The following is a 26,333-nucleotide window of genomic DNA, read 5'->3' on the forward strand; positions in this document are numbered from 1 at the left end:
CGGGGGGGGATATCCATTCGCCTCCGTTTTAAATTCTCCATTATGTATTTTGCCCCGTACTGATTCCTATACCCACTCTCCAACCCGTTCTCGCACTTGCTTACTGTCAATATTGGCTTATTTAATAAGTGCATATGTGACATACTAATTGTGAATATTTTAGTTTACCTTGAAAAGCTTCATAGAAAACACACCGACCTCACCTAACCTTCTTAGTATGTTAAGATAAGCAAACTCTCATGAATGAAATTGTCATTATTATTGTTATTATTATTATTATTTTAGAAGTAGTAGTGGTAGTATTTTGGTCATTGTTGTGAAAAAATTAAAACGTTGACGTGTCCTTGTGTTTTCTCTCCAGTCTGTCGCCCCAACCCCGGAGCAGCTCATGGAGATCCCTGTAAGTCACCCCCTGTGGCACCTTGTGCAGTAGATCAGGGCACTGTTTTAGCCCTTTAAGGTAGATCAGGAGCAATATTTTAGCCCTTTAAGGTAGATCAGGGCACTGTTTTAGCCCTTTAAGGTAGATCAGGGCACTGTTTTAGCCCTTTAAGGTAGATCAGGGCACTGTTTTAGCCCTTTAAGGTAGATCAGGAGCAATATTTTAGCCCTTTAAGGTAGATCAGGGCACTGTTTTAGCCCTTTAAGGTAGATCAGGGCACTGTTTTAGCCCTTTAAGGTAGATCAGGGCACTGTTTTAGCCCTTTAAGGTAGATCAGGGCACTGTTTTAGCCCTTTAAGGTAGATCAGGGCACTGTTTTAGCCCTTTAAGGTAGATCAGGAGCAATATTTTAGCCCTTTAAGGTAGATCAGGAGCAATATTTTAGCCCTTTAAAGTAGATCAGGAGCAATATTTTAGCCCTTTAAGGTAGATCAGGAGCAATATTTTAGCCCTTTAAGGTAGATCAGGAGCAATATTTTAGCCCTTTAAGGTAGATCAGGAGCAATATTTTAGCCCTTTAAGGTAGATCAGGGCACTGTTTTAGCCCCTTAAGGTAGATCAGAACACTGTTTTACCCCCCTTAAGGTAGATCAGGGCACTATCTTACCTCTTTAAAGTAGATCAGGGCACTTTAACTTAGGGAACTATCAAGCTCCTGAATGTAAACTAATGTACTGCCCCCACACCCTGAAGGTACTAGAACAGGGAATTGGCTAACCCTCCTCTCACTCTCGCCTCGTCCTCCCTCTCGTCCTCCCTCTCTCACACTGCCTCTCTCACTCGCCTCGTCCTCCCTCTCTCACACTGCCTCTCTCACTCGCCTCGTCCTCCCTCTCACTGCCTCTCCCTCCTCCCCGCAGCCGGAGACACTGACGGTGCACATGGCGTTTGAGCTGCAGTCCCAGCAGGGGGAGTGTCGCATCACGCGGCCCTCGTCCTCCCAGCTGGCCGCCTCCGTCCATGCCCGTCTTGCTAACTATGTCTGCTCCACCAACCAGGTACAGTCACCCTACACCAGTCTGCTCCACCAACCAGGTACAGTCTCCCTACACCAGTCTGCTCCACCAACCAGGTACAGTCTCCCTTCACCAGTCTGCTCCACCAGCCAGGTACAGTCTCCCTTCACCAGTCTGCTCCACCAGCCAGGTACAGTCTCCCTACACCAGTCTGCTCCACCAACCAGGTACAGTCTCCCTTCACCAGTCTGCTCCACCAGCCAGGTACAGTCTCCCTTCACCAGTCTGCTTCACCAGCCAGGTACAGTCTCCCTACACCAGTCTGCTCCACCAGCCAGGTACAGTCTCCCTGCACCAGTCTGCTCCACCAACCAGGTACAGTCACCCTACACCAGTCTGCTCCACCAACCAGGTACAGTCTCCCTTCACCAGTCTGCTCCACCAGCCAGGTACAGTCTCCCTTCACCAGTCTGCTCCACCAGCCAGGTACAGTCTCCCTACACCAGTCTGCTTCACCAGCCAGGTACAGTCTCCCTGCACCAGTCTGCTCCACCAACCAGGTACAGTCACCCTACACCAGTCTGCTCCACCAGCCAGGTACAGTCTCCCTGCACCAGTCTGCTCCACCAACCAGGTACAGTCACCCTGCACCAGTCTGCTCCACCAACCAGGTACAGTCACCCTACACCAGTCTGCTCCACCAACCAGGTACAGTCACCCTACACCAGTCTGCTCCACCAACCAGGTACAGTCACCCTGCACCAGTCTGCTCCACCAGTCAGGTCAGCCTCACTTTGACGTGCCTGGTCTAGATCATATGGCACAATGGCCTACGTCCTCGGCTTGCAATCGAGGGGCCCAGTTTCAATGCCAGGGCAGGACAGAGACGGCTGAGCACGTTTCCTCTCACCCGATGCCTCTGTACACCCCTGCAGTAAACAGTGAAGTGGGAGTTAGGCAGCTGTTGTGGGTTGCGTCCTGTGGGAGAGGGAAAGGAAGGCAGTGTAGCAGACCTAGAGGATCCTCGATAAACCTAAGGACAGGCGTTCGTGTCACAAGGTCAAGATTAGAACAAGATCAATACTTGTCGCAAATCTTTGTGTGTGTGTGTGTGTGTGTGTGTGTGGGTTTGTGTGTGGGTGTGTGTGTGGGTGTGTGTGTGGGTGTGTGTGTGTGTGTGTGGGTGTGTGAGGGAGGGGAAAGCCCAATATTTCCGTGTTATTAAACGGAGATCTGGCGATAACTGTTTGTGTTTTGCAATGTCGAGAATGTGTGTGTTTTAAAGGTGAGTGTCGTTTGTGTGATCCTATCGATCGTGTTTGGTGTGTGTGTGTGTGTGTGGCTGTGTGTGTGTGTGTGGCTGTGTGTGTGTGTGTCTGTGTGTTCTGGCCCAGGAGTGCTTGCCAAGCAGGATTTTTCAGAACTTCCCTTCTGGTATTGGGGCCAGTCTTTCCAACTGTTGGTTATTGAATGTAATGCTTTCTGACAAAATTGACGTACCTATAACACACACACACACACACACACACACACACACACACACACACACACACACACACACACACACACACACACACACACACACACACATATTAGAAAGAACTTTTTTAGTGTCAGAGTGGTTGACAAATGGAATGCATTAGGAAGTGATGTGGTGGAGGCTGACTCCATACACAGTTTCAAGTGTAGATATGACAGAGCCCGATAGGCTCATGAATCTGTACACCTGTTGATTGACGGTTGAGAGGCGGGACCAAAGAGCCAGAGCTCAACCCCCGCAAACACAACTAGGTGAGTACAACTAGGTGAGTACACACACACACACACACACACACACACACACACACACACACACACACACACACACACACACACACACACACACACACACACACACACACACACACACACACACACACACACACACACACAACTGTTACAGTGTACACACCTGTTACAGTGTACTCACCTGTCTCTCCCCGCAGACCATCAACATCAACGACGTGGTTGAGTGGTTGGGCGGGCCACTGCGTGATGGAGACTTCGTCACCCACAGCGTCCTCACCATTCCCATCTTCAACTCCTCCAGGAAGATCCTCGGCGTCGCCCAGATGATCAACAAGGTACTTACAGTCTCACGCTTCTACTTACAAGACCCCCCATAAACACCAGTCAGCCTTGCACTGATTAAGTTTCAAGTTGCAGTCGTTTCATTTAAGACTAATTAGACTTGTACTTATAAGTTACCGCAGCTTCGACATTTCAAAATATTTCAGTCTTACCTGATAGGAATTAATACTAATGTTGTAGTAATGGATCCATTTAAGGGGGTTCCTCTCTCTTCCCCATTCCCCCCATTGCGTTACCATTAACTTTATCTTAATTAACATACTGTGGCCAAGTGCTTGTTTTCCTGCGGCCATTAGCTAAGTCTAATAGACTCGATTTGATAAATGACTCGATGCCCCTCGTTATTCTTAGCTTACACTTACGGTTGTGTAGTGAGATAACTTACGGCCCATTAAAGAGAATACCCCGCCCCTCCCCCACCCTCCCTTTGTTCAATATTCTCCCTCTCCCTTACCTTCGTTTAGAACCTTCCTCCGCCCCCTTACCACCATCAATATCTCATTTTCAATATAGCACAACAAAGTAATAACCACTCTTCTCTTCCGCTTCCCCTTAACCCCCCCCCCCTCTCCCCTTTATCCTGTACTTACTATCCCCTTCTCATTTACATGCTCTCTCTCTCTCTCTCTCTCTCTTCCCCCCCCTCTCCCCTCTCACTCTCTCTCCCCCTTTCTTTCTCCCCCCCTCTCTCTCTCTCTCCCCCTCTCCCTCTCCCTCCCTCCACCACCTCCCTCAGGAGAGCGGGATGCACTTCACGGACCACGACATCAACACCTTTGAGGCCTTCGCTATTTTCTGTGGTCTGGGCATCCAAAACACCCAAGTCTACGAGAAGGCCTGTAAGTATGGACCACCTGGGCCACCTGGACTAGGCCCACCTGGGCTAGGCCCACCTGGACTAGGCCCACCTGGGCTAGGCCCACCTGGGCTAGGCCCACCTGGGCTAGGCCCACCTGGGCTAGGCCCACCTGGGCTAGGCCCACCTGGGCTAGGCCCACCTGCCACCTTCTACTAGAACGAACATAAATGCTCTTGATTCTTCAGTATCATCTTTATAAAAATATTCAATGAACATTATTGTCATATTGCTATAATTTTATTGTTAAAAATCGTAAAATTACAAAACTATAATTCGGTGTCACATGACAAGTGCCAATTTGGCGCGGGCCAAGCACCTGTCCGACCTGTTGGCGCCGAGTGATGTGAGTGGTTGTTCTCAGGTCGGCTGATGGCACGGCAGCAGGTGGCCCTGGAGTGCCTCAGCTACCACGCCACGGCCTCTCAGGACGCCACGGAGAGGCTGAGGACGGCACAGATCCCGACCTCTCAGGCATTTGACCTCTACAAGTGAGTATTGGAGAGAGAGGGAGAGAGAGAGAGAGAGAGAGAGAGAGAGAGAGAGAGAGAGAGAGAGAGAGAGAGAGAGAGAGAGAGAGAGAGAGAGAGAGAGAGAGAGAAACATAGTCTGGTAGAGAGCGAGAGTATTAGATATTTTCTTATTTAGATCATGCATAGTATACATATATGTATACAGAATATACATTCCTCGCTTTTATAAGAATATTCCCCTTGGTTAAATGGTATTATTTAAGGTATGTTAAACCCTTTAAACAACGCTTAATTGTCCCATACTCACTATCATACAGATCTGAAACATGGAACTCCTGGCCAAATATAACTTCAACTCTGGATATATTTGATGTGGAGTATATCACTGGCAGATGGAGCTTGTTAAAATATAGCCATTAGTATACTTGTAGTATAATTCCGCTGAATGGGAGCTATTTTGCGAGCCTCGCTGGCTAATGAAAGCATTTGCAGCTTGGAATATCTGTTTCAGCATATACCAGAGTTAATGATGGAGGATATCTACCATGACGAATATTGCTTATTATTATTATTATTATTGTTTATTTTCGTCTAGAGTCGTGTCACGTTTTCATCAACCTTCCTGCCTGTGACGTGTCCTTCCCACCATCTGTCCATCTCCCCCCTTTCCACCACCTGTCCCTCACCCCCCCTTTCCCATTTTCTCTCCCTCAGCTTCGACTTCTGCGACTGTGTGTTGACGGACGACGAGACTTGCAAGAGTGTCGTGAGAATGTTTATGGACCTCGAACTCCTCAACTGCTTCCACATCCCCTACGAGGTAAGCTCAGGCTTCCACATCCCCTACGAGGTAAGCTCAGGCTTCCACATTCCTTACGAGGTAAGCTCAGGCTTCCACATCCCTTACGAGGTAAGCTCAGGCTTCCACATCCCCTACGAGGTAAGCTAAGGCTTTCACATCCCTTACGAGGTAAGCTCAGGCTTCCACATTCCTTACGAGGTAAGCTCAGGCTTCCACATCCCTTACGAGGTAAGCTCAGGCTTCCACATTCCTTACGAGGTAAGCTCAGGCTTCCACATCCCCTACGAGGTAAGCTAAGGCTTCCACATCCCCTACGAGGTAAGCTCAGGCTTCCACATCCCCTACGAGGTAAGCTCAGGCTTCCACATCCCCTACGAGGTAAGCTAAGGCTTCCACATCCCCTACGAGGTAAGCTAAGACTTCCACATCCCCTACGAGGTAAGCTCAGGCTTCCACATCCCCTACGAGGTAAGCTAAGGCTTTCACATCCCCTACGAGGTAAGCTAAGACTTTCACATTCCTTACGAGGTAAGCTCAGGCTTCCACATCCCCTACGAGGTAAGCTCAGGCTTCCACATCCCCTACGAGGTAAGCTAAGGCTTCCACATCCCCTACGAGGTAAGCTAAGGCTTCCACATTCCTTACAAGACTAGTATAAGCTTCAACACCCTCTATGAGTTAGGTTAAATGGGGATTTTGGGGTGCTGAGGATAGGCGCAGCTGCTGTGGGGGAGGATGGGGAGGGACGGAGAGCGTACATAGGCTAGGACTCGTCAGGCCAGTCCTTGTGGCAATATTCAGGTCTGTCATTACAAAACATGAAGATGTTATCGTTTTATCCTGTAGAAATTCATTGATTATCATCATTTGTGATTCATTTTGTAATGTGGATATTTCTCTCTCTCTTACTCTCACTCGCTGACGGGCAGGTGTTGTGCCGGTGGCTGCTGAGTGTGAAGAAGAACTACCGACCAGTGAAGTACCACAACTGGAGACACGCCGTCACCGTCGCCCAGACCATGTTCGCCATGCTGAAGACTGGCAAGATGGAGCAGTTCATGACCGAACTCGAGGTAGGTGGCTGAATGTATACATCTGTCTCTCTCTCTGTTGACATCCTGATGCCTCCCGCTCTCCTCCATATCTCTCTCTCTCTCTCTCTCTCTCTCTCTCTCTCTCTCTCTCTCTCTCTCTCTCTCTCTCTCTCTCTCTCTCTCTCTCTCTCTCTCTCTCTCTCTCTCTCTCTCTCTCTCTCTCTCTCTCTCACTCTCTCTCACTCTCTCTCTCTCTCTCTCTCTCTCTCTCTCTCTCTCTCTCTCTCTCTCTCTCTCTCTCTCTCTCTCTCTCTCTCTCTCTCTCTCTCTCTCTCTCTCTCTCTCTGCCTGCTACAGTCTTTCTCACTACCCTGTACTCGCTCACGCTACTCTCCACTGCCTCCCACTACCCTCCGTTCCCTCCAGCATCCCTTCATTCCCTGCCTCTACTCTCCGCTGCCTCCCGCAGATGCTGGGCCTGCTGGTGGCGTGCCTGTGCCACGACCTGGATCACCGGGGCACCAACAACAGCTTCCAGACCAAGACGGACAGTCCCCTCGCCATCCTGTACTCCACCTCCACCATGGAGCACCACCACTTCGATCAGTGCGTCATGATCCTCTCTCAGGACTCCAACAACATCTTCCAGGTGCGGTGGGGACGTGAGGGAGGGAGTGTGAGGGAGGGACGGAGGATGGGAAGGTAGTTGACCAGACCACACTTGAGAATGATCCAGGACGGACCGAAACGTCGTCGTCCCTTCAACTTCTAGTGTGTGGTCTGGTCAGCATACTTCAGCCACGTTATTGTGACTCATCGCCTGCATGGGAAGGGGGTGGTGGGGAAACAGGTGGTGAGTGACATAGCCACCATCTGTCTCCCCCAATATGATTAATGGAATTAGATTTCCGATGCCGATACAAGAGGGAGAGTCAGACAGATAGATACAGGGAGGCAGGGAGAGAATAGAGAGACAGACACACACACAAACCCAGACAGATAGTCAGAGATGAGAGACAGACAGACAGACAGTAAAATTCGATCTGCATATTTCATAGTGTTCTGAAATATAATTTAAATTATTTACTTGTAAAATAAACGTAATGAAAACTAGCAGATATAAATAACACACACACACACACACACACACACACACACACACACACACACACACACACACACACACACACACACACACACACACACACACACACACACACACTTCAGGAACAGGTTGTGGAAGCAAATACTATTCATAATTTTAAAACCAGGTATGATAGGGAAATAGGACAGGAGTCATTGCTGTATACAACCGATGCTCGAAAGGCGGGATCCAAGAGTCAATGCTCGATCCTGCAGACACAACTAGGTGAGTACACACACACACACACACACACACACACACACACACACACACACACACACACACACACACACACACACACACACACACGAGAAGGTGGTAGAGGCCAAGACCGTCAGTAGTTTCAAAGCGTTATATGACAAAGAGTGCTGGGAAGACGGGACACCACGAGCGTAGCTCTCATCCTGTAACTACACTTAGGTAATTACACTTAGGTAATTACACACACACACACACACACACACACACACACACACACACACACACACACACACACACACATACACACACACACACACACAACACCACCACCACCACCATCACCACCACCATCACCACCACCACCACCACCACCACCACCACCTACTACCACCATTAACCACCACCATTAACCACCACCACCATCAGACGAGCACCACCACCACCACCAACACCCACATATTAGTAAATGCTATTTACACGCTTCGTGTTGCTCTTCTGCGACTGTGTTAATATTCGCAGGGTCTATCTGCCGAGGACTACCGCCGAGTGATGACCGTGGTGGAGAACGCCATCCTCAGCACCGACATGGCCATGTACTTCAAGAAGAAGAACTCCTTCCTCGAACTCTCCGACAACGGCGAGTTCGACTGGCAGAGCGAAGAGAAGAAACAGCGTGAGTGTTACGCTGGCCAAGTAACAGGGGGTGTTGCGGAGGCTGAGAGGTGTTACCTGCTGTTACTTGGAGGTGTTATAGAGTACTATAAGTTGTTATATGGAGGATATCTAAGGTGTTACATGGAGCTATAAGGTGTTATATAGTATTACAAGATGTTATAAGGTACTATAAGGTGTTATATAGTGCTATAAAGTGTTATATAGTACTATAAGGTGTTAGTGGGTACTAGAGATGTTAGACAGTACTAGATGGCGTGAGAGAGAGAGTACTACTCGTCGCATCAGAGGCCATTATGCTATGCTACGGGACTTCAGACGTCATTAAAGGGTGCTATAGTAACTTACTTTGATATAGAACAGGCGCACGATTCACGAAGCAGTCACGGGGGCACGTACGAACCTCTACATCATTTCTCAATCTTTGGCTGCTTTGTTTACAATTATTAAAAATTTAATAAGCCCCGAAGCACCATGAGGCTGTTTATAACCATAACAACAGTTGATAGGGAAGTTTTCATGCTTGTAAACTGTTTAATAAATGTAAACAAAACCGTCAAAACTTGAGGAAAGATGTACATGTTCGTATGTACTTGCGTAACTACTTCGTGAATGGGGCTGACGTGAGGCTAGGACAGGTGGTGACCTCTGTGTGTGTGTGTCCTCACCGGCAGTGTTGTGCGGCATGATGATGACAGGCCTGTGACGTGTCGGCCATCGCCAAGCCGTGGGAGGTGCAGCACAAGACTGCCAAGCTGGTCGCTGATGAGTTCTTCGAGCAGGGGGACCTGGAGCGCCTCCAGCTGAATGAGCAGCCTATGGTTAGTGTGTGTGTGTGTGTGTGTGTGTGTGTGTGTGTGTGTGTGTGTGTGTGTGTGTGTGTGTGTGTGTGTGTGTGTGTGTGTGTGGTTAGTGCGGCACAGGACCGGCCACTGACAGCGTTTCCTAAGTTACTTGACAAGTTACTAAGACTTTTTTTTTTACACTGGCAGAATTTTTGTTTACATAACTGATAGGAACTTTATCTCATAACATACCCTGAACAGAAGATATCTCTATCAGTCCCTGAACACAAGACACGGCTGAACGTTTACTTGAAGAGTAAGAACATCTCCAACCTGTTGATGAACAACTCTTCAGACACAAACAGTAATGCCTTGAAAACGGCGAACGCTTATGGTCTTATATGTTCACTTCAGGTCTGTTAGTTCCAACCCTGTTAGTCCCAACACTGTTAATCACAGGATTGTTAGTCTCAACACTGTTAGTCACAGCATTGTTAGCTTCAACACTGTTATTTCCAACACTGTTAGTTCCAATACTGTTAATCACAGCCTTGTTAGTTCCAACACTGTTAGTCCCAGCACTGTTAATCCCAAATATTGACTAGAATACAACACATCCTTCAAAGCGTGTGACTGCACAAGCAACAAGGCTAAATGAAAGACGACATCAATTCCACCCCCACAGTCTGATCATTTGGTGAATAAAATTAGGAGTGGTGTCGATGGGGTCAAAACGCCTTCTCCAGTTTCCTATTTTACATTCGTATCTTATCACCACCAGACAGAGATCCTGCCCAGCAACACCAGAATGACCAAGAGATATTAATGTCCACCTCCAGCTTACGAAGGAGGTGATTTAGAGAACGACATTTCTTTAATTTTTTTGTCACGACATTAACTGTGAAGAAATTTAGTTGCATGTTCAACTGGAAAGAGCGAGATAATGTTGTTTTGTGTTATATAAATACCTGGTACCTGCAGCGTGCGATATATGGCACTGTGCCGTCTAATAATTGGCACTGTGACGTCACCAGAGGCATTGAGGATGTCTTGCAAGGAGCCGAGGTTAAAGAGAACTATGTGGGGGGTATGTTGTTGTTGTTGCTGTTTTAGATTTAGCTACTCAGAAGTAAATGTAGCGCGGGCTTTTAGTGAGCCGGGAAGTCCTCCTATGTGAGGCTTATCTGTTGGTCTTTCATATCTGGGGAGTGAGGCGTTGTTGTGTGGGGCTCGGAAAGCACGCGCTTGTTCTGTTTATATCTCTCTCTCTCTCTCTTCCTCCCTCCCTCACTCTGGAATCCGTCAAAGGTATGTGTCTGGCGCCACGGGAGAACTTGTTAAGTGACGTCACAGTCTGGTGTTCCTTACAAGGAGGCTCTTTTTTTACTTCACGCTTCCTGTCTTTGGTGGTCTTCAGGAAACTTGCCTTCACGCCGTAATATATCTCTTAGCTCTCCGTCTCTTCATTAGCATCAGCAACACTTTTTTTTGGTCATGTTTATTTTCCTGCTAAATACAAGTTACCGCACTCAAAGCCTCCCTCACCGTGTCATTGCTAACACAAACACACACACACATACATACATACATACATACATACATACATACATACATACATACATACATACATACATACACACATACATACATACATACATACATACATACATACATACATACATACATACATACATACATACATACATACACACATACATACATACATACATACATACATACATACATACATACATACATACACACATACATACATACATACATACATACACACATACATACATACATACATACATACATACATACATACATACATACATACATACATACATACATACACACATACATACATACATACATACATACATACATACATACATACATACATACACTCACCACACGTCGGCCTCCGGGTTATAGGTCACAAACAAGAGTGGCTGGCGTAGGAGAGAGAGAGAGAGAGAGAGAGAGAGAGAGAGAGAGAGAGAGAGAGAGAGAGAGAGAGAGAGAGAGAGAGAGAGAGAGAGAGAGAGAGAGAGAGAGACTATGAGAATGTAAAATAAAACAAGGAAGAGAGGAGGCTGATAAAGACGAAGCACACACACACACACACACACACGACTGTGATGAGGAAGAACTAGTGGAGAGGACCGGAGGAAGTTTAGTATAACAGCCTCTTCCTCGGTGAGTTGCACTCCTCCCAAGAACCTCCTAGCAGGACATGCCTCTACCTAGCAGGACATGCCTCTACCTAGCAGGACATGTCTCTACCTAGCAGGACATGCCTCAACCTAGTAGGACTTGTCTGTACCTAGCAGGACATGTCTCTACCTAGCAGGACATGTCTCTACCTAGCAGGACATGCTTCTACCTAGCAGGACATGTCTCTACCAAGCAGGACATGCCTCTACCTAGTAGGACATGTCTCTACCTAGCAGGACATTTTTTCCTGCTTAGGAGTGGGAAAGTTGATGGAGGTAGACTCGTAATATTTAAAGATAGATGTCGGTCTTTCTGTGTGAATGTTTATTTGAATTACAGAGTTACATTGTCTGTTTGTAACTCTGTCCTTCACCACCCATGTCTCTCTCTCTCTCTCTCTCTCTCTCTCTCTCTCTCTCTCTCTCTCTCTCTCTCTCTCTCTCTCTCTCTCTCTCTCTCTCTCTCTCTCTCTCTCTCTCTCTCTCTCTCTCTCTCTCTCTCTCTCTCTCTCTCTCTCTCTCTCTCTCTCTCTCTCTCTCTCTCTCTCTCTCTCTCTCTCTCTCTCTCTCTCTCTCTCTCTCTCTCTCTCTCTCTCTCTCTCTCTCTCTCTCTCTCTCTCTCTCTCTCTCTCTCTCTCTCTCTCTCTCTCTCTCTCTCTCTCTCTCTCTCTCTCTCTCTCTCTCTCTCTCTCTCTCTCTCTCTCTCTCTCTCTCTCTCTCTCTCTCTCTCTCATCCACGTCCGATCTCCCTACAGGCGATGATGGACAGAGAGAAGAAGGATGAGCTACCCAAGATGCAGGTCGGCTTCATTGAGGTCATTTGCCTTCCACTCTATAAGGTAATTATGCTCCCCACCCTCACTCCCCCGTCCCTCCCCACCCCTGGGACCAGGGACCACTCCCATCTAGGGACCTACCCACTCAACCTATTAACAATAATATCAGGACAAAAATAACTCTGATAACAAAAAAATGTGTGAGGTGATTATTTAACTTAATTTTTGACTTCTTTCTTCCTCCTCCTCGTCCTCTAGGCACTCTCGGAGTCGTTCCCCTGGGTCAAGCCCCTCCTGGACGGCTGCAGGAGGAACCTGGAGCAGTGGAAGAGGCTGGCCGAGCAGGTGGACATGGGACTCACCTGGATCGACCACGAGTTTATTGAGAAGCCGGTGGAGAGGAACAAGTTGGAAGGTGTGTGTGTGTGTGTGTATGTCTGAGGGGGTGTGACTCTGTGGTGCTGGTGTAGGTGGTCCTACTACAGGTGTGGGTGGTCCCACTACCGGTGTGGTGGGTCCCACTGCAGGTGTGGTGGGGTCCCACTACAAGTGTGGGGGGTCCCACTACAGGTGTGGGTGGTCCCACTACAGGTGTGGGGGTCCCACTACAGGTGTGGGGGGTCCCACTACCGGTGTGGGGGGTCCCACTACAAGTGTGGTTCGCCCCACTGCAGGCTTTGAATACAGGCTTCCCGAAGCAGGCTTCATACAGTAGACACGTGTACTGAATATAGAGGATAACGAAAGCCGTCTTCACACAGAGAGCAATCAAGGAGATCGAACACAACGGGCATCAAGTTGCAGCCTCGCAGAGCTTGAACAGCGCTCCTATGAACACAACCTCCCCCTTAGAGCAGTCACAGAGTCTGTAGAGCCTTGGATACTGACGTAGGCTGGTGTGTGTGTGTGGGGGGGGAGGGGAGGGGGGAGAGTCGCATATTTCCTGCCACTCAAATAAATCACGTTAAGTGTCTCAGGTATTTATGCATACTTTACGTCCTCCACTTACGAGTCTTGTGCATCTTTCCTTAATCATGGCGGCTCTCTTGACATTTATTAAACAGTTTACGAGCTGGGAAACTTCACAAGCCAAGGTTATTATTGTTATAAATAACCTCGTAGTGCTTCGGAACTCATAAACTGTTTAAAAGTGTAAACAAAGCAGTTATGATTTAGGAAAGATGTATCAGTCTCGTAAGTGGTTGGGTTAATACTTGATGGTCCCTGGCGTAGGTCTGACAGGGGGGTCTGGGTCTAAGGGGGCCTGACAGCTGAGTGGATAGCGCTCGGGATTCGTAGTCCTGAGGTTCCGGTTTCGATCCCCGGTGGAGTCGGAAACAAATGGGCAGTTTTTTTCACCCTAATGCACCTGTTCACCTAGCAGTAAATAGATACCTGGGAGTTAGACAGCTGCTACGGGCTGCTTCCTGGGGGGGGTGTAACAAATAGGAGGCCTGGTTGAGGACCGGGCCGCGGGGACGCTAAGCCCCGAAATCATCTCAAGATGATTTCTTGAGATCATCTCATCTTTAAACAATTCCCGCTGTCGGGGACAGGAAGCCTGCGCTTAATCTTCATAAGCAAACTAGTGACTTGCCTCAGGATCCAACCCCACAACAGTAACCTAACTCCCGGGGTACCTACCTTACTGCCAGGTGAACAGAGGCATCAGGTGAAGGGAAAAGTGCCCAACCACGTCGGAACTGTTCTGACGCACGTCCACTCATCGTCAAGCCCTGGCTGTTACTGGTCCTGAAGCATAAGGAAGCACTAAGGTGATAAAAGAAGGCGACTCGAGCGTGTGTGTGAGTGTGACCTATGTATGAGAATCACAATGTTGTTCTTTGTTGATACGTTAATTCATTTATCACTCGTAAATTGGACGATAAATATATTACGAGCACGGAAGAATGTGCCGCTCGTATATCATCAAGTGTCACAACGTTACTAGAGCACGCCCTCGACTTGTGTGTGTGTGTGTGTGTGTGTGTGTGTGTGTGTGTGTGTGTGTGTGTCGGGGAGGGCACCTGGAAGGGGGATATGAGGACAAGGAGCTGGGGTATGAGGACAAGGAGCTGGGGTACGAGGGCAAGGAGCTGGGGTATGAGGACAAGGAGCTGGGGTATGAGGACAAGGAGCTGGGGTACGAGGACAAGGAGCTGGGGTATGAGGACAAGGAGCTGGGGTATGAGGACAAGGAACTGGGGTACGAGGACAAGGAGCTGGGGTATGAGGACAAGGAACTGGGGTACGAGGACAAGGAGCTGGGGTACGAGGACAAGGAGCTGGGGTATGAGGACAAGGAACTGGGGTATGAGGACAAGGAGCTGGGGTACGAGGACAAGGAGCTGCGGGTACGAGGACAAGGAGCTGGGGTACGAGGACAAGGAGCTGCGGGTACGAGGACAAGGAGCTGGGGTACGAGGACAAGGAGCTGGGGTATGAGGACAAGGAGCTGGGGTATGAGGACAAGGAACTGGGGTACGAGGACAAGGAGCTGGGGTACGAGGACAAGGAGCTGGGGTGTGAGGACAAGGAACTGGGGTACGAGGACAAGGAGCTGGGGTATGAGGACAAGGAGCTGGGGTATGAGGACAAGGAACTGGGGTACGAGGACAAGGAGCTGGGGTACGAGGACAAGGAGCTGCGGGTACGAGGACAAGGAGCTGGGGTACGAGGACAAGGAGCTGCGGGTACGAGGACAAGGAGCTGGGGTACGAGGACAAGGAGCTGCGGGTATGAGGACAAGGAGCTGGGGTATGAGGACAAGGAACTGGGGTACGAGGACAAGGAGCTGCGGGTACGAGGACAAGGAGCTGGGGTACGAGGACAAAGAGCTGCGGGTATGAGGACAAGGAGCTGGGGTATGAGGACAAGGAACTGGGGTACGAGGACAAGGAGCTGGGGTACGAGGACCTGAGTGAAAGAACGGTGCCCAACTACTTAGATCATTGGGGGATCGAACACCGACCCCTGAACGATGCGAGACAGGCGTTGCAGCGACCAGTCCATGAGACGGGGTACAGCACTTTCCAACAAGCAGTTTGTCACCCGTTAACGCCAAACGTCTGCCCAATCCCAATACAACATGCTGTTATTCTCCTGATCAAATCTAACACCAATAATAATAGCAATAGTACAGACAAATTAGACTGGAAACAGACTGAACATTCGAAACAACAAGCTGGGACCTGTTGGGATTTGATTAGTATGTTCTCGTGTCTTTCTTTCAACAAGTGATGAACAATGAGATTGTAATTTAACGCTTGGCTGTTCACCAGGGAAGAGCGCCACGCCCGTGTTCCAACGAATGAACGAAGTTAGAGAGTGTTCTATGTTTGTGGCTGAACAAATCTTTAGGCAAGTGTCCTTGTAGTGCAAGACTTGGTGAAACACCTTACCGGTCTCTGAATGTTCAGTACTATGTTCATTGTTTGTGTTGTTCTTGTTAGGATTCAGCTACTCGGAACAAGTTCCAAGTAGCACGGGCTATGGTGAGCCCGTAGCTTGCCTGGCACAGGAGCAATGCTGTGTCCCCACTACTACTAACTACTGTTACTACTACTAACGATTGTTTGTGATGTGTGTCTATATATATATATATATATATATATATATATATATATATATATATATATATATATATATATATATATATATATATATATATATATATATATATATGAACACGTTGTACTGAACGGGGTGAGAATAGCTTGAGCTACCTCATCCCTTTTGTGTGTATTTATACCTCAATGAACTTATTTCAATTTCAATCTAATCGGAATTGTGGTCTTTCTGATAGTCCAACTCCCTGGCGGACTACCTGACAGCGCTGAGAGTCACAGTTTTGTTCCCAAGCCGTGGGTGACACCCTCGGGTTATTGCCTCCGTGTCCAACCACTTCTCTAAGCTGCTCAGAAACTGGGGCACGCTTCAGTGTCTGAAGCAGCCGTGGGTGAAGCTGTCACCTCAAGCGTTTATATACGCCACCGCTCCGTAGTCTGGTGTCGACCGGAAGACGCCTCCAATCTCCTGCTTTGTCTTGAAGCTTGGAAGATTAGAGAACAGCTCACAACTTTACAGAATACTCGGTTTCTGTTTGGGCTGCCAAAGTGGCTCAGTATCCTGCAAATATACGACTCGTCACAGGAATCAAAGTGGTTAGCCTTACGCTCAACGGAAGTGAAGATGCGGTGGCCACCGACTTAGCCAGTCACGGGTCGAAGGCCCACCTGAAGGTAGCGCCACCGTCACTATACCGTCCAGTCCAAGTGGATGGACCAGTCCTCTTCAGTCCTAGACTGACCCCGTTTTCTGTGACCTTATTAAGGTCTAATGGATTGACTTGATTGCCGATGATTTCAATTCGACAACCGATAGAAACCTGCTTCGTCAGTTACTAACTTTCAAATATAAAGATGGAGAATTTTTTTAACAAACTTTGTAACCTAAAACACAAGCAACCTTAAAGAATAAATTTGTGCTGCATTCTTTTGTAAGACAGGAAGGAGGTCAACTGACACGAGCACAATACAGCAAGGCAAAAGATGCAGGCGATGAGTCACAATAACGTGGCTGAAGAATGTTGACCAGACCACACACTAGAAGGTGAAGGGACGACGACGTTTCGGTCCGTCCTGGACCATTCTCAAGTCGATTGTCGGTCCAGGACGGACCGAAACGTTGTCGTCGTCCCAAGTAGCACGGGCTATATTGAATTTCTGTATACATGTGATACTAACTCCTCTGATCATTTCTTATATACATGTGATTCTAAGACCATTCTCAATCTCAATCGACTTGAGAATGTTCCAGGACGGACCGAAACGTCGTCGTCGTCCCTTCACCTTCTAGTGTGTGGTCTGGTCAACATGTGATTTTAACTCCTCTGATCATTTCTGTATACATGTGAAACTAACTCCTCTAATCATTTCTTGTATACATATGATAATAACTCCTCTGATAATTTCTGTATACATATGACTAACTCCTCTGATCATTTCTGCAGTTATCAGCAAGATCACTCTCAACCCCAAGCCACCGCCTGCTCTACCCACTTCCCCATCACCTCCTAAGGTAAGCCACGCCCTCTGGGGGAGCTGGTGCACTTAAGGCATACAAGACGAGGCAAGGTAAGTCGTATACACTCAGGTAAGCTATGTTTGTGAAGGTCATAGATCACTGTTAAGCTACGACCTCTTAGGTAAAAAAAATGGCCTCTTGAGGGTAATCCTTAACCTCTAATGTCATCTTTGACCTCTAAGGTAATCCTTGAATTTTTCTGTAAGTCCATATTAAGGAAAGATATTGGTTTTCCTTAGTCAAATTGCGAAGATTTGACTTAAGATTTGATAATAGATAATTTTTTCCAAATTAATATTATTGTATATTGTTTTTGTTAAATTAAGTTTTGTAGTTCATCTGTTTAAAATTTAAACATAGAATTCATAATAATAAATAAATTTAAATGTTAGGATGAGAATGTTTATTAAATGTTTAGGTATTAAAGTATTATGTACCAACATAACTGCTGCAGGTGTACCAACATAACTGCTGCAGGTGTACCAACATAACTGCTGCAGGTGTACCAACATAACTGCTGCAGGTGTACCAACATAACTGCTGCAGGTGTACCAACATAACTGCTGCAGGTGTACCAACATAACTGCTGCAGGTGTACCAACATAACTGCTGCAGGTGTACCAACATAACTGCTGCAGGTGTACCAACATAACTGCTGCAGGTGTACCAACATAACTGCTGCAGGTGTACCAACATAACTGCTGCAGGTGTACCAACATAACTGCTGCAGGTGTACCAACATAACTGCAGTAAATGTACCAACATACCTGCTGCAGGTGTACCAACATAACTGCAGCAGATGTACCAACATAACTGCTGCAGGTGTACCAACAAGTCGCCACCATAAGTAAACATGGACCACTTCTCTGAACAATAACTGATTTTATTTCTTTCAGGCTGAGAGCGAGCGAGGGCGCGGGCGTCTCGGGCTGAGTTCGGCGCTGAAGGGGGCAAGGGCGCTCAAGGGCGCGGGGAAGAGACGGTCGGTGGAGAAGCGGATGGATAGAGTGATGGACTCCTCCACGGACCAACGACCGGCCCGCATGTCTCCCATGGGTGAAGGGCCGCTACCGTCTTCCTCTTCCTTCTCTGCTCCAGTCTCTCGCCAGGAGTCCCAGGTACAGGGGTGCTAGGGAGGTCCTTCTGGGGAAGGGTTGGGGTCCTCGCGGGAAGGGTTGGGGGTCCTGGTGTATAGGGAGCCGGTCGGCCGAGCGGACAGCACGCTGGACCTGTGATCCTGTGGTCCTGGGTTCGATCCCAGGCGAGAAACAATGGGCAGAGTTTCTTTCACCCTATGCCCCTGTCACCTAGCAGTAAAATAGGTACCTGGGTGTTAGTCAGCTGTCACGGGCTGCTTCCTGGGGGGTGGATGCCTGGTCGAGGACCGGGCCGCGGGGACACTAAAAGCCCCGAAATCATCTCAAGATAAACTCAAGATAGGGTTCTCAAGTGTGAAAACGGGGGGCTTCCAAGTGTGTTGTGTGAGAATCTACAAGCTTGTGTTATTACTCAAGAGACACCTCAGTCTATTGAGGTGAAGCTGTTAAGGATGGAAGAAACAAAAATTTATAGCTTTCAGGAAGTTGTGGGACATTTTGAGTGTTTTGAAGTTTGAGAGTCTTTAAGTAGAAAAGTAGAGTAGAGTAGGTAGAGAGTCTTTAAAATTGCCTCTTCGGAGTCTTTAGAGGGGTGTGTAGGCTATCTTCTTCAGAAATATGTTGGGCCTGTAGGGATTCTTCAGGCAGATGAGGCCTATTTGAAGTTTTCGGGCAGATAGACCTATAAGGAGCTTTGAGGTAAAAAAGAAACCTCTTGGAAGTCTTAAGATAAGAAAAGGATTTGAAAGGAATCTTCAGATATGGAATATTTGTTTTATAATACAGAATATAGAATTCCTATATCTCATTTTATATTTTTTTTTTTTTGTTAACAATTTGGCCCTATATTCCTACTTGTGTTTGAAAAGTATAATGTATAGCGTTATATATCAGTAATTTATGGCAAACATCTTTATATTAAATTATACAGTAACTTTTTTGTGTTAAAAACGTCTTGCAAATTTTATGAAAAGAATTAATGAATTATCTTATTTCTAATATCCAGGAGAGCACAGGGCGAGGGCGACCACAGGGCAAGACTTGTAACAAACTACGGAGCAGACTCTGTGTCCTCCTGTGACCTCGCTCGAGATACTTGTCGTCCAGATGACCTAGCCAGGCCCCGGGGAGCCTGTTCGCACCATGGACCTGACCTGTGGATCAGACAACACTCTGGTACTAACCCGTGGACTTGGCCACATCCTGGGCTTGACCTGTGTGAATCCTGACCACACACCCTTCATCTGGCCCGTGGAGCTACTACCCACGGCCTTGAACTGACCCGAGGCCTTGATCCCTTGGAAGCAATCAAACGACCTGGAAACATGATCAAGCCTTCGAGCTGAGAAGCGGACTCCACCAAACTCCTGTAACTCAGGAGACCTAACCACGCCATGGCATTTAGTATGGCTACGCCATGGAACTGATTTGACGACCAATTGACCTTAAGTCACAGTGGAACAGTCCCGAGGACCTGGTTTCACACACACAGACGTGCTCAGCTAATACGCATCGCTCGGGGGTCAGGACCTGTGCCGCTCGACCTGGTCTCTTCACCAGTGTTCTAAACCAGTGATAGTAGCATTAGTAAGCAATATAGCATTAAGCGTAGACGCGTCACCAGACAAGAGAGCTAGAGGTAACGTTGTATCGGTGTTCTCTAATGATGTGTGGTCTCTAGCCGTGGTTTCTTGAACTTTCTTCCTTTGATTTCGTTGTTTTTGTTGTGTTCTGCGTAGCAATAATAGATCGTACTTCCTGTGCGGGGATTCCCCCCCAAGTGAAGGAAGCCACAGGATGGAAAGAAGGGCGAGTCCTTTGCTATATTACAAAAGTCCGTCCTCCTAAGATTTACTGACTAACCTGTGGATGGCGGACCCTTATAACGTGTGATTTACTACAATGACGTGCGCTAAAAAATAACCAGGATACTACGAGAATCAAAAACTCCATATACCTCTAAAACAACCCCCCACGAAGGAAATCCAATGGTAGGAAATACTGAAGCTGTGCTATGAGTAACTGTTGTGTAGGAGGTGTCCACGGGCTCACTATAACCTGTGCTACGTGGAAAGTCTGTTCAGAGTAACTGAATCAAAAACAACAACAATGTAGGTGGTGTCAGTGGCGATCAACTTGTACGGCCTTAGTCGCCGTACAATTTCGTGAAGTCTTCTCTCACACATTCGTGCTTGGGGTTGAAATCCACGTGGAAAGTCAGTCCAACTAGAAAGAGAGACTTCGATTGCCAAGTACTTCAAAATCATAAAGTGATATTACCAGAATGCTGTTGGAGACGTGAGAGGTACATTTCCTAGAATCTATTTTTGTTTGGGCGGGGGATGAAAATGTAGAAAGTACTTCTACTTTATTTTTTGTAGATGTGAAAGAGGTAAAATCAGGGCGATTAATGTGATTTTCATCATCGTTCAGCTGAAGGAAAAAAAACACTAGATGCAACAAAATAAACAAATGGATGTCTGCAAAAATTCAATGTGAATTCATAAATTTATTTCCTTTAGATGACTGATGTTTTAAAAGAAAAAGTTACAAAATATATTTGTGTTTTCCGTTCTTTTCTCAGAGGGGTGGCAAATGACCCCCCATGTAGGAGAACTTCACCATGTAGGTTCTTGAATATGCTCGTAAGTGGCTTACGAGGTCGTAAGGGACGGCTTGCAGAGCCGCCTTGGAGATCTCTTTAAGTTAGCAAGACCAAGGTCCGTGTCGTCTGTTATTTTCCCCCCCCACTACGGGCTCACCATAGCCCGTGCTACTTGGAACTGTTTGTTCCAAGTAGCGAATCTTTAACAACAACCCCACATCTGCGGAGACATCAAGACATCTGTCTTGAATCCTTGAGTGTCAAAACAAACACACACACACACACACACACACACACACACACACACACACACACACACACACACACACACACACACACACACACACACACACACACACACACACACACACACACACACACACACACACACACACACACACACACACACACACACACACACACACACACACACACACACACACACACACATACATACATTCACAAACATTCGTATTTATTTATTTATTTATTTATATATATACAAGAAGGTACATTATGTTTGTGAGAATACATTGGATAGTACAGTATTTACACTCTTGTAAAGCCACTAGTACGCGCAGCGTTTCGGGCAGAAACGCGTACTGTACTGTACTGTATATATACTGTACAGTACTGTACTGTACTGTATATATACTGTACACGTACAGCCACACGTGATGGTGGACACCCCTTTCCTAAGTGATGCCCTGTATACTGAATACACCTACACTCCAACACACTGTAAATACACAACATTGAACACACAAATTACAAAGGCTTTACCCTCTTACAACCAATACAAATCATTCGTGTAGGACACAGCAGACTACAGAATAGATTTTGTAACTTTTGATCTACAGCATTTCAAAACATTTGTTTCACAGCAAGACCAACACTTTTAATTATTATTCTGGCATTTGTGTGAGGATTTTTATTTCGTGGTAATTATTATTAATTTTATTTTAATTATAATTATTATTTAATTCAATATATAAATCTAATTTTGTTAATTTGTTCTATTTGTATTCTTGTTTTTAGATCATAGTATGATTTTGTATAATTATAAATAATACATTATTTTCATTATTATTTATTATTATTAATATTATTATTATAAATCATTAATGTTAATTATTATTTGTATATCTTTATTTGAGTATACATGTACAAGATGTATGGTTACAATGACATGTGTTGAGTATGGATACTATGGTAGTTATGTATAGTTACAATGGTTTGAGTTATGTATAGTTACAATGGTTTGAGTTATGTATGGTTGTATATGGATATTGTTAATATATTTTTTGTTTTTGTTTATACATCCTTTCACTGGCTAAGACAGGTAGTGCGTGTGTGTGTGTGTTTGTCAACGAATGTCAAGATCCGCACCCTTCCTATTTCTTATATAGGTTTTGTCCTAGTTATTCTTACAGTTAGACGAATCAAAACACAGCGAGTGCTCTCTCTCTCTCTCACACACACACACCAGCCCGGGTCTTCCCCTAATACGCCGACGGCTCCCAGGTCAGCCCCGGCAGCCTCCTGCGTGTGGTGCGAGTAGGGGCGCTCGTCTTCACAAAGTACAACGCGGCTTACCATCAAAAAAACACGAACCCAGTCAAGGTTGTTCAACCCACTGTCAAACATTTTCGTGAGCATGGCTTATTTATGCTGTGTTGAGTCAGTGGCCCAGCTGGAAATGGAGGAGCAGCCGGATGTATGTCGCGTCTTTCCGAGGCCCAGCCGGATGTTTGACGTGTTTTTTTGGGGGGGAGTGGAAGTGCCTAAGCTTAGGGATGATACGACAGTCGAGAGTATTTAACCGAGGCGGGATGTGATGGCGGTCAAGAGGAACTATACTAGTTCTTTGGGAAGGGAAAGTACCTGGTGGTACTAAGAGCGCCTGCTGGTACGTAGTACCGTCTGGTAACGGGGTAGACGGTACCTGCTGCCCTCGGGGGCACTGAGCAACTCTTCAAGGATAAGTCATGGAGCAGTGGGTAGCACTTGTACTAATAGGCTTCGCTCGAACATTTCGAGCGGGTACTCGTCTATCTTGGGCGAGTACTCTACCATATGGGGTGGGGTACTCTACCATCTGGAGCGGGTACCCTGCCATCTTGGGTGGGTACTCTACCATCTCGGGCGGGTACTGCACTCTTTCTTTCACATTGGTCTGCCTCTTCCCGTCTTCAAACATTCCGGCAATTTACTAATAAACTCTCAAAAGATAAATATTGCCTTTTTTTCGACAATTCCTTGACGTGTTCTTGAGATGGTCTCCTGGCGCCTGGAACATGGAATGTCTTCTGGAACACGGATGATCCCCTGGAGCCTAGCATAGTGTGTCTCCTGCAGGGTAGAATACAGAGTCTCGTGGAACCTGAAATACGGTACTGTCTCCTGGAGCGTGGAATTTGAAGAATCTCTCACACGTAAAATAATATAGCCCCTCTTTATTCCTCCTTCCTCTTAAAGAAAATGTTCTCGCTTCCCTCTGACCTTCCCAGGAAGGAACTTCTATTAACTCTCTCAGGAGTCATCTTCAAGGAAGCTCTCACAGGTTCGAGAATCGAGGCTCGAGCTAAGACCCTGAATAATGGGAAGGTCGTTGCTCTATCCGTCATGTTACAAGATTACATAATAACCAGTTAAAATATTCCCTATGGATAAGTATATAAAGTTTGACGACAAAAAAATTCATTTATCAGACACCCCAGAGATTACAGCTAAATATGTAAAAAAAAAAATGCAGGTCTGTGGAGTGTCTCGCATTACATAGATGGTAAAAAATAATACAACTTTAATAGGGATGAAAATATGAATAATTTTGTTTCCTGAATTCTCTGAGTGGAAACATCTTTGGTTGTTGACTCACCAGTCCAGTTCTTCAGATAACCTTTTTTCTGTAGATGTGACGATAGTTGTTAGGGGAGGAATATCATATGTCTCTCTCTCTCTCTTTTTCTCTCTTTCTCTCTTTTTTTTCTCTCTCTCTCTCTCATACAATTACATAATATTTACATTACTTAAAGAACTGTTTTATTTAAGCATTACTGTTGAAATGAGTAAATCTTTGGGTTCGGCCGCTAAACGGACGAACAAAGTCTGGAAATTAATTGACAACTGAAACGTTTGTATGTTTAAAGTACATCTGGAAAAGGTCATCAATGCAAATGGGGGGACCTTCGACAAGCCGTCGGCTTCCTGTTCTCGTGGAGGTCAAGTGCCACTCAGGAAACCAAACACCTCATTTAATCTATTCCAAACCAAACTATTCACATAATAAAATATCAAAATATTAAATTACTTTTTAAGAAAACATTTTGTATAATGAAACAAACGAAACAATTGTCCCGTTTTTTCAAGATAATCGATTGTTTTGCTGTCCTAATATTCTTCAGTGGAATCCTTGAGGAATCTGATACGTCATATGTCGCTCCCTTTATGTCCCTTCGTTTTCCTACGAGGATATCCTGAATAATATTTAGCTGCTTTTAAACCTCCATTGACAGACGGTTCTACATAGCCCCTCCCGGCTTGGTGTCCTTTTGATAATTACTCTTCCACAGGTAATTATCGTAGTTCCAGAATCAATTTCAAACAAGAACGTATCACCCTCAAAGTGCCCTTTAAGATCGACCACATATTAAGAGGGGGAAACGCCTCACTACATATAAAATACCAAGCAATGAAAACATTGGCTAAATAGCTCGCGTCAGCCACAGCTGACCTACTCCAGTAACTCGCCGGCCGAAAACGTTTCATAGAAAACGTGACTGATGTACAAAGCAGATAAGCGATCAGGTTCCGCAGACAACAATAACAACAGCCCGCGCCGTGCATCAAGTCTCACGACTCCTGATTCAACCTTGACGACGAGCGGACGTTTGGACGCCTCCTCCGCCTGGGAGCCGCTGGATCACGGTATGTTTTCGCGATTTTTTTGGATTTAATACTGTCGTTTGGCATCCCTATTCAACGGTCCAGTTTGTACGGCGCCTGGCGCACATATCGCCTTGGGTCACAGGATAGTTGATAGATTTTGAACGTTTTCTGGCTGGTTCTTCGGGTGGGGTGACGGTGTCCGGCGCCGGCTTGGCCGAGAGGTGCCGGGAGTCGGCGGGTCTTGGTGGGCTCCTGGTGGGCCCTCAGCTGTGGTGGGCGGCTGGCATCTGCTCTGCTGGAGGACACTGGATGACTTTTGCGTTTTAGTTTTGGGCCGAATTTTTGGTTTTGGTACCCAGTGTTCTCTGTGCGAGGCGGGGCCGCTGCTTGTCACCTTGAGGGACTCCTGGGGCTCCCCAATCATCTGCCCGTGTGTGCGTTTCTTTGACGTAACGCATCTTAGTGTCTGGCGATACGTCATTCACCCTTTACGGGTACGCCGGGGCGCAACCGATCCCGGGATCGTCGTTGCCGCTTAATTCACAACAACAACAACACACTAGGAAATACTTCAAACCTTGCCGCCCGCGCCCTGCATCAAGTGGCACTCCAGGAAACACTTGAAGCTTACTAAGTCATCGACACTGACGCACCGCTGTGACGCCTTTACCAACATTACCACTCGTGGAGTCATCGGGTGGAATAAGCCACACACACTACACGCACCATAAAGAAAGTTAAGCTTCACTGTTCGTGTTTATCACTCATTTAAAATTTCCGGTTTTCAGATTTCCATTTTTTAAGTTTGCACTTTACTATTTTATTTTATTAAATTATTTAGCTACAAAAATATTGGCAAATGCAGTTTAATGCTGATAAATGTAAAGTTCCGAGGCTAGGTAATGATGATAAAGTTACAAGATACGAGCTAAATGGTGTCGGATTGCGAAAGGGATCTGGGAGTTATGATTAGTAAGAATTTAAACCCAAAGGATCAATGCATGAATGTTCGTAATAAGGCAAATAGGACACTGGGAATTATTAATCGAAGCGTTAGTAACAAGACACCTGGTGTGGTTCTTCAGCTATATCTTGCTCTGGTTAGGCCCCATTGTTCTTAAAACAAGAATTGCAATGTATACATGAAGTCAAAAAGAAGTTGGTGTGC

General features: G+C 46.4%; 2 protein-coding genes across 2 annotated transcripts in view; both read left to right on the forward strand.

Annotated features, from left to right (window-relative positions):
- The window catches only part of LOC123750568 (cGMP-specific 3',5'-cyclic phosphodiesterase), a 110,934-nt gene extending 87,422 nt beyond the window's left edge, over positions 1-23,512 (forward strand). Inside the window, 16 exon segments of the mRNA XM_069324857.1 lie at positions 362-400; positions 1,303-1,440; positions 3,384-3,521; positions 4,265-4,367; positions 4,749-4,875; positions 5,572-5,677; positions 6,589-6,732; positions 7,163-7,342; positions 8,558-8,711; positions 9,385-9,407; positions 9,409-9,531; positions 12,470-12,553; positions 12,749-12,905; positions 17,502-17,569; positions 18,472-18,693; positions 19,679-23,512. Coding sequence (XP_069180958.1) covers positions 362-400; positions 1,303-1,440; positions 3,384-3,521; positions 4,265-4,367; positions 4,749-4,875; positions 5,572-5,677; positions 6,589-6,732; positions 7,163-7,342; positions 8,558-8,711; positions 9,385-9,407; positions 9,409-9,531; positions 12,470-12,553; positions 12,749-12,905; positions 17,502-17,569; positions 18,472-18,693; positions 19,679-19,753 — 1,881 coding nt within the window. The 3' untranslated portion in view covers positions 19,754-23,512.
- A 1,602-nt stretch (positions 23,513-25,114) lies between these two features.
- Positions 25,115-26,333, forward strand: part of LOC123759030 (phospholipid phosphatase 1) — a 40,129-nt gene continuing 38,910 nt past the window's right edge. The window contains exon 1 of the mRNA XM_069324860.1: positions 25,115-25,204. The gene's annotated coding sequence lies outside the window, so the exon portion shown is untranslated. The remainder of the gene's footprint in view (positions 25,205-26,333) is intronic.

The sequence above is a fragment of the Procambarus clarkii genome, chromosome 15, assembly GCF_040958095.1.
Source record: "Procambarus clarkii isolate CNS0578487 chromosome 15, FALCON_Pclarkii_2.0, whole genome shotgun sequence".
Classification (NCBI taxonomy): Eukaryota; Metazoa; Arthropoda; class Malacostraca; order Decapoda; family Cambaridae; genus Procambarus; species Procambarus clarkii.